The sequence below is a fragment of the Theobroma umbraticum genome, unplaced genomic scaffold, assembly GCF_002168275.2.
Source record: "Theobroma umbraticum cultivar Fairchild unplaced genomic scaffold, ASM216827v3 scaffold_86.0, whole genome shotgun sequence".
NCBI lineage: Eukaryota > Viridiplantae > Streptophyta > Magnoliopsida > Malvales > Malvaceae > Theobroma > Theobroma umbraticum.
In genome coordinates, this window is record NW_018397263.1 from 6,752,776 (window position 1) to 6,761,211 (window position 8,436).

The 8,436-nt window shown below is 32.5% G+C and overlaps 1 protein-coding gene across 1 annotated transcript; it reads right to left on the reverse strand.

Moving 5' to 3' along the window:
• Nucleotides 1-981: 981 nt before the first annotated feature.
• LOC110420864 (phosphoglycolate phosphatase 1A, chloroplastic-like) lies at nucleotides 982-7,333 on the reverse strand. Its single transcript, XM_021434251.2, has 11 exons — nucleotides 6,982-7,333; nucleotides 6,568-6,635; nucleotides 6,226-6,318; nucleotides 6,080-6,151; nucleotides 5,605-5,676; nucleotides 4,472-4,531; nucleotides 4,209-4,261; nucleotides 3,698-3,795; nucleotides 2,252-2,351; nucleotides 1,441-1,544; nucleotides 982-1,357 (listed from the first exon to the last, which is right to left on the reverse strand). Exons 1-11 carry the CDS (start codon nucleotides 7,271-7,273, stop codon nucleotides 1,251-1,253), a joined length of 1,119 nt encoding a protein of 372 aa, XP_021289926.1. The 5' UTR covers nucleotides 7,274-7,333; the 3' UTR covers nucleotides 982-1,250.
• Nucleotides 7,334-8,436: the final 1,103 nt, after the last annotated feature.

Here is an 8,436-nt window from a genome sequence, read left to right on the forward strand (position 1 = left end):
GGTCACACATATTAAGTGACATGATTACAATTAAATAAGGATAATTAATTAAGTTGAACTTAATTGAAAAGTATCAAAATAAAGTGAAAAATTAATTAAGTTCATAGAGACTTAATTTAATTAAAATACAACTATTGTATTTAAGGTTACAACTTAGTTTGGCTATATAGATATATTATATTAGCAAACTAAAACTCTAAGCCTCTATCTATTTCTCAGTTGTTTCATAAAATAAAAAAAAATCTTTATTTGACAAAAGTAAGATTCGATAAGAATAGAAACAAAACTTGCTAACACAAGTAAATATCCTACTTTTGATAAAGTCTTATTCAGTTACTGTGTAAATTACTGTTAAAGGCCAAACACTTGAATAACTAAAAATTTGACAAATTCTAAAAGTTAAAAAGCAAAGATTTTAGATTTAGTTAACTCTTGATTACGATATCTAGAACGATGTCTGTTATGAATGTTCATAATTAATTTGAAAGTTACATAAAAAAGATATTGATTCTGTAAAATTTGATTATTTTTATTAAATACTAGTTTATTTTTTCTCTATGTTATATTTTTAATTTATCAAGTATTTTCTAATTTAAGCATGAGATCGAATCTCAGCACCTAGACCTTGAAGCACTTTTCTATGTCAATTATCAATCATTCCCGATAAGGCTTCTGATGTCAATATTGAGACGTTTCAATCATGTGCCTCCTGTGATTGAAGAATCTACTCAAATGAGATTTGATGCAACTCAGCCTTGTTTTCCTTGAACTTGAGTTTCATCCATCTGTGACTAAATATTCCCTTCTTCTCAATTAAACGATTCCTTCCTTATGTCTTCTCTTAACAAGCAGAATCTAAAGGCACATGCTACTCTATTATCATTCAATTCTTCCTTGCTGGCTTGAGAAAACCATTGTCAGTATATCGTCTGCATTAATTATGATCAGCATGATATTAATCATATGAAGTGCGAATCAAGATGGACAAAATCCCTTCTAATTTGCAATTACAGTAGTCAAATACTAAGAGAACAATCTGCATTGCTTCATTTGAACAACTTTTACAATTTAAAAATTATTGTGAACCACTGCCCTTTTACTGCATTTGCGTGGGCAGAACATGGAAGAAGAAATGAAATAGTATCATCATTTCAAGCACTATATGTAAGGGCTTCTATTTCTGATGGTAGCAGTTGGCAAAGTACTTACTTGAGAAGAGCCTAAAACAGCAATGCGAAGTCCTTACATGTTCATACAGTTGCAGCTTTCAGAGAAAGAAAATCTGAGATCTTATTGGTGTAGAAATCAGGTTGTATGGAATTGTTGGGGCTTTGAAGCATTGACAAACTAGTCACACCTATTAAAAACAAAAGAACTTGATTATACATCTAGTGCGCAAACTAAGGTTAGAAGAAGAAAAACTATGCAGTAATTTGTTACCTGAGAGAACAAGAAGAGTTTTACATCCACCATTTTGTCCAAACAAAATGTCAGTATCTAATCTGTCCCCAACCATGCATATCTGAGACTTGAGAATGCCGAATCTGTCGTATAACATGAAAACAATGTTAGAGAAAATTACTGTTTATTTAATGGAATAAAATATTTGCCAATGTACATTTATGCAGAATCACCAAATCCCCTGTGAAACAGATTTTTTTTTTTTTGAAAATTCCTTGTGAAACAGATAACCAATGATTGTGAAGTAATCTACACTTTGAGGAGGAAAGGTGAAAAGCACCAAAAAGGCTGAAGGAGAAACAAGTGAAATAAGATATAAACCGTGATCAGAATAAGCTCCATGAAAAAGAGACAAGCAAGTCTTCACTGTGCCCTTTTGTAAATATAATCCAATGCTGATAAAATCTAGAAACTCCATTGCTTTGTATGTCCAATTATATATACAGGATATTTCTAATGGGTTTTAACAACTGCACACTTAATTCAATTTCATGTTCTTTCCCTACTGGTCTTATCCAGGAAAAGCTGATTCTCCTAGCTAGTCCAAATTTTTAGCTCCTTAAAATACAATAATATTTATCATGAACGAGAACTTCTAGTACAACACAATATTTATGAAGTCTTAGAATAAGTATAGCTGTAGACTGCCTGCCTAGGCACATATTGACCTATTGTAATAACTTATAAGTCACTTATATGCTAATTCAACTCAAGTCAAAAGCACTCATGTTATTGCTTGCCAAAGAAGCACAGAAGATAAAAACAATATAAAAAAATTTTGAAACCGTACTTGTTCGCAAGGTAGTCCATCATAAAAGTTGAGGGCTTTCCCACAACAAGTGGCTCACGTTGAGTGGATCCGCAGATGGCACCAACCATAGAACCACCACCTGAAAGCAAACATAGATTATAGTGACTTGCAGAATTAAGAAAAATGATTGTATTATGAGTTTAAAGCTCACAATTCCAAAACTAGGATGAAAGAGTTTTCAGGATAAGTATTATCCAAGAATGTCAAGTCAACATGATGCTTTGAAGTTTTGAAAGTTTTGAAACTTTGACACTTTGTAATTCTTGTAATTGACAGCCCTTAACAGCACCCAGGTATCTTTTTTCTTTTTTAATGTTTTTGGTTCATTTTAATTGACAAAATAAGAGCGCATGCTTTTCATAATGCTTAATGGCAAAAACAATTTCCAGTAATATTTGAAACCATTGAATGCTGTTGACGTATTACGGATTTAAATATTTCCCTTAGAGAACTTTTGGCTTTGACTCATAACTTTTACACAAGGAAAATAAAATTTCAAGAATGTCAAAATTTAAGAGAGCTAACAAGTATTGATAGCTCAAAGCATTATAACAACAGAAAGGAATGGTATTGATATCTTATGTGCCCAAAAAAAGAAGGGGTGATATCTCAAAGGAGGCAGAATATTAGAAAATCAAGAAAAGAAAGGCACCAGAATATAAGATAAAGAAATATGATAACATTCAAGAAGACACAATGTTTGACAGTTCACCTGCAATTGCCCTTTAAAGAGAATAGGTTTCATTAGAAGAACAATGTAACTAAGGAGGACTTTCGTTAATCAAAGTGCATTAGTTACAAACAAATAATATCCCCTAGACAGGTGTCTCTACAAGTTGCTTATAACTCACTGAATACTATTATTAGCATTTGATAAAACATTGCACAAAAAGAGACAAATGAACTAAAGCTAACACTCCAAACCACATTAGGCCTCTAACCTTCTAAGTACATTTTAGTGTATCAATGCCCTAGGGCCAGTCTAACCGACATTTCTTGTTCAGGCAATAAAATTTCTGAATTCAGCCTTTTTTTTTTTTCAACGTGCATTAAACAATTTCGAATTTTAGACGGTCTTAAGCAAAGATACAACTCACTTGGTATGACATGGACAGTTTTAGTGGAAGGATAACAAGCAACCAGGTAAATTTAGCTGTCAACCTTAAATTAGTTCTTTAAATAACTGAGATGAGGTATAGAAGATACAATGCGGATTTCTGTTTGGCAGTTGGTGTACACTGATAATTGGAAAATGCTGCTTTGATAATTTATGCTCCAGAATTCAACATACACTATTAGAGGCCTTCCGTAACATCAGAAAATAATTTCACCAAGCAAGGAAACCAATGACCGATGATAACTTCATAAGAGAAGAAGATGATGTTGTGAAAGAAAAAATTCCAGTCAGGGAGAAGAGAAGAGAACCTGCCCATTCCTGAGCATCTGTGAGATGAGTGACAGCATCACGATTTGTAGCGATGAAAAGACACCCTGGGTTTTCACGTACACAAAGTGTTCCATACCTCCAATGATAGATTCAAAAATTAGTAATCACATACAATCAACAAAACCATATATTTTAACTTGCAATGTATTTGTTAAATCATTCCCTCGGCTTTGAAATTCCTATGAGTAAATTGCAGTATCCACTTGAAGTTTGACTCAGATATCACTATCACCACCAAATTTTTGATAGTAATAATTTAGCCCTTAAAATTTCAATCCACGTTGACTAAAATATTCCATATGTAATACTAGTGTGTATCAAAATGTTCATTGATCTATTTATCTCTGTTGGTTATATGCAGGCTCTGCTTCCCTTCATAAATCTCTACGCGGAGTTCCTTTTTGTCAAAATACTCAAAACCTTGCAGCATAAGTAAACTGATCTGTTAGCATGTGTCCAAATATGTTATTGGAGAAATGGAAAACTTACTGGACTTTATAGTAGTTGAAATATCGATCAAATCCAACGACAACAGCCCCAACCTATAACAAAAACATTTTGTTTTTTGAATATATAACAAAAACATTATTATCATGACTGAAAGTTCAAAAAGAATAGCTGCCTTCTGTATGTTTAGACATGAAAAGTGAACTTAATGAACATTGACGCATTTTTTTCCATAGTTTCTAATAGTTAGAGCTCAAAGGAGAAACCAAGAAGAGGTAGATAAGATACAAGAAGAGAATACTCACATCTTTATCATGCTCCATTAAAAACCCTGGCTTCAGCTCTATCTTCTTTCCACCATCATCCTGCAAAATAATTAATACATAGCATCATAGATAACAATAGAGTTTTCTCTTCATGTAATAGAATATGCCAAGAGCAAATACAATAAAAACTGCCAGCAAACTAGAAAATGCTTGCAAAAGAGTGAATTTGGCATTAACTGTCAGGTTCTATGGTTTTGAATGGTTATACAAAATCCCTGCTACCCCAACCTTTCTACAGAGCCGGTGAGTGAAAACGTAAAACGGTTAAAACCCTCAATTGAATGTAACTAAATGCTTGGAAGTATGACATCATGTGCATAGAAAAAATAATAGGAATGTTATCATCTACATGGATCTTTATGCCAGCCTAATACATGACATGCTGCTCTGTCTATCTCTGGTTTCAATAGAGAGATGTTTTTATTATGTTGAAAATCATAAAAGCAAATGTCTGACTTAAGCATACAAATATTGGGATCTGCTATATCCTCCTCCTCTTCTTATATAAATAAGCTCCTAGCAATTTGTAGTTTGTACCAAGTTTGTTTACCAAAATATCAAAATTTTCATCATATCCAGAGAGGACATCTTATCCATACAATAAAGTAAAGAGATTCCTTCAAGGAATAAACAGAATAGGACTACCAATCTCATGATGTTTTTATTGACTAACTTGGGGGATAAAGAGAAAATTAAGGTAGAAGCAATATACGTAACTGTTTAAGTAGTAAGGATCTAAAAGAAAATCCCCAGTGAAAGCACAACCTTAGACTGGGAGGCATGATGAAAAGCATTAATGCGATGCATCCCAACTACTTTGGATCAAGACTTGATTGAGCTTTGTTTGTGAAAGTAAGGTTAACTTCACAACTTCCCCCTTTTTGAGATCACACAATTATTTTGGCAGTTTTTCAGATTTAACGAAATGATATCTAAGCTCGATCCTTAAAATATTAGCAAGAATTTGCCAAATTATGATAGGAACAGTATATACACTGATATAGATATATGTATGTATGTATGTATCATCCATTAGATATCAGGGGACATTGAAGATTCCATAATGTTTCAAGAATACTTGGTGAATTATGCAAATTGAAACCCATACATACTGGCCCACCAAGGTATTGGAATCCAGCAAGCTCAAGCTCCTTCGAGATGCCATCCTCACCAATCACATAAACCTATATCATGATCAGCTATCAGTCCATTATCATTCATATGAACTCACCAAATTAATAATTCATAATCAACTTTAGAACACTGGATCATAAGTGAATGTAGGAATAGCAAGAATAATAAGCACAGAGTGTTCATTGATACACAAACCCAAGAAGCTAATGGGGCAGTAAAAAATGAAGGGAAAAAAGAAGCAGCATTTAGTACTTACTAATGATAATAAACCAAAAGAAAAGAAGTATCACAAATGAAGACACCAAATAGAAGCTTATAGAAAATCAGCCATCAAATGGTACGCTAAACTTTTGGCTCCCTGCTAAGCAATGGAATTGGGCATGATGCTGCTGACTTGACAGCAAATTTTCAGTTTTACTCAGCAGAGAACTCAGAATATTCAATAATACTTACTTTTTTATCTTTTGGGAAATTAATGGACTTCAAATATGCAGCAGCAGCAAATGATGACGCAAAAATTTCCTCCTGAAAGTATTAGTCAAGTCAGAACTTGTGATTGAGAGATAGAAGTGAGCAAGACTGAAGACGCATGGACTAACCTCACTGACTTTGAGACCGAGTGTCTCAAATTTTTTACCATACTGTTTTCTAGATTTTGTTGAGTTGTTGGTAACAAAAACCAGTCTCTTTCCCTGAGGAACAACAGCATCAACTTGTCTCTTATCCATAAAAACAAGGCATTTCTTATTTTTTCATAAAGTTCGTTGCAGCTTTTTTGAATATTAAATTAATTTGATTTAAAGTGCTACTTTAATTTTAACTTAGAGGAAGCAATTTCGGCAAGGAAAAGATTATGAAAGAAGCAAGGTGATTCGGCATATCCTCGGAGATTCATATAAGTATAAATGTACGTGTCCAGGACTCAAGGCTTAATTACAAACCTTTGATCGAAGCATATCAAGAGTTTCGGGGACTCCATCAATTAATTTATCTCCCTTCCATACAACTCCTGCAAAATTTTGATCCATTAGTAAAAAAAAAAAAAAGAAAAAAGAATTCTTTTGATGGTATCGTTATCAAACAATAAATCCCATCCCATCTTGCAACTTATTGCTAGTACAATACCAAAAGTAACAAAAATTCATTCCCAGCCGAAAGGATAAACTTATTATTTAACTAGCAATTTCTTAGCTACTATTAATGCTTCGCTTTAGTTGATAAAAATCCTAGACTCTGATCTCAATCTTTTATCTTTATTTTCTCAAACAAGAAAAACTCATTATGGTGGAAGGAAAATTATAGCAAGCTAAGAATCCATTGAAAGGAACAGTAATGCAAAAAATAAAAGTGATCACCATCACAATCGAAGATAAAAGTCTCGACGGAGTCAATAAGCTCGTCGGCGTTTTCCAAAGGTTGAGCCGATGCCCTTGTTGTAAAAGTCAATCTCTCCATTGTTCGTGCAGACTTGTTGTCGTAACTACAATTGCTACTTCTCCATGCGATGCCTAAACCAGAAAAGGAGTGCAGAGAAGATAGTCTACTCAGACACAGAAATCTATGAGAAGGACTTATTAGAGACTTGGGTGAGGCAGCAGTAGCAAAAGAGGCTGAAACTGAAATCGAAACTGCCGCTTTAGTTAGCATCTTCTCGCCCCTTTTGGTTTTTTGGTTTGGTTTTCTATTTTTTATATATATGGATATAAAATTTCATTTGAGTTTTTTGAAGTGGCGGTAGCTTGTGGCCGTTATGCTTTTGCTTGTTTGAGTGGTGGCACTCTGTCTTATCATCCATTTTGTGGCTGTGGGCCATCAAAGCTTTTTTCTTTTCTTTTCCCTTTTCAATAGCTTTTTTTTATTTTTTTGTTCACATAAAATTATTTTACTAATTTTTAGTCAAGTTTACATTTGACTTTAGAATTTAGAATTGTTCAATTAAGGGTTTCTTCTCAATTATATTTTACTAGGTGGGAGGCTTTAGGGATTTTTTTAAATAATAAATATGAATATGTAAAATATATTAAAAAATATATCTAAATACATAAAAATTGTTAAACGTGCTTTGTTGCGAGTTTATAATTTTTTAGGGAATTATTGAAGATTAAAGATAAATGAATAGAATTTGTGTAATAATTTGAAATATATTATGAAGTTTTCTTGGTTTGAATGAAAATTTTCTAAACTATAATTAATCAGAACGTTGTCAAATTGAGAATACACATATCAAGGGAAAGTAAGATATAATAAAATTTAAAATTTATTCAATTGATCTCAATTTATGCTCAATATGAGCAAAATATATAATAATCTTATTTCTAGTTAAACAATCTCATAATTATAGCAAGATAATTATCAAGAGAAAATGTACAAATGTTAGTAACAACAAAAAGCTGCATCTCTTGTACAAAAAGAAAATTATTTTCAATATTGTGTTCTGGACCTTCATGGTGTGTATGCGATCTCTGTTCGGCTGCATGAACATCGAAAACATAAATCATAAGTTCAAATTATCATGCTCTTCACATGAAAAAGAAGCAAAGCAAAAAAGATATTACTTTATATTTAATCACAAATATACAACATTTGAATAACTATAAAAATTGGCAATAAATAGAAATTTGCAGAAGATATCATTTTAAAATTCTTCACAGCAATTGAGGAATGTGATGCAAACTTTGTTGAATTGCAAGCAATTCGTGAACCTGTTATTCTTTTTAATGATATTATGAGTCACAAATAAATTAATTTTTGGGTTGAGAGTATTGAAAAAAATAGTGTATTTCATAAGGTTGTAACATCTCACATTGCGA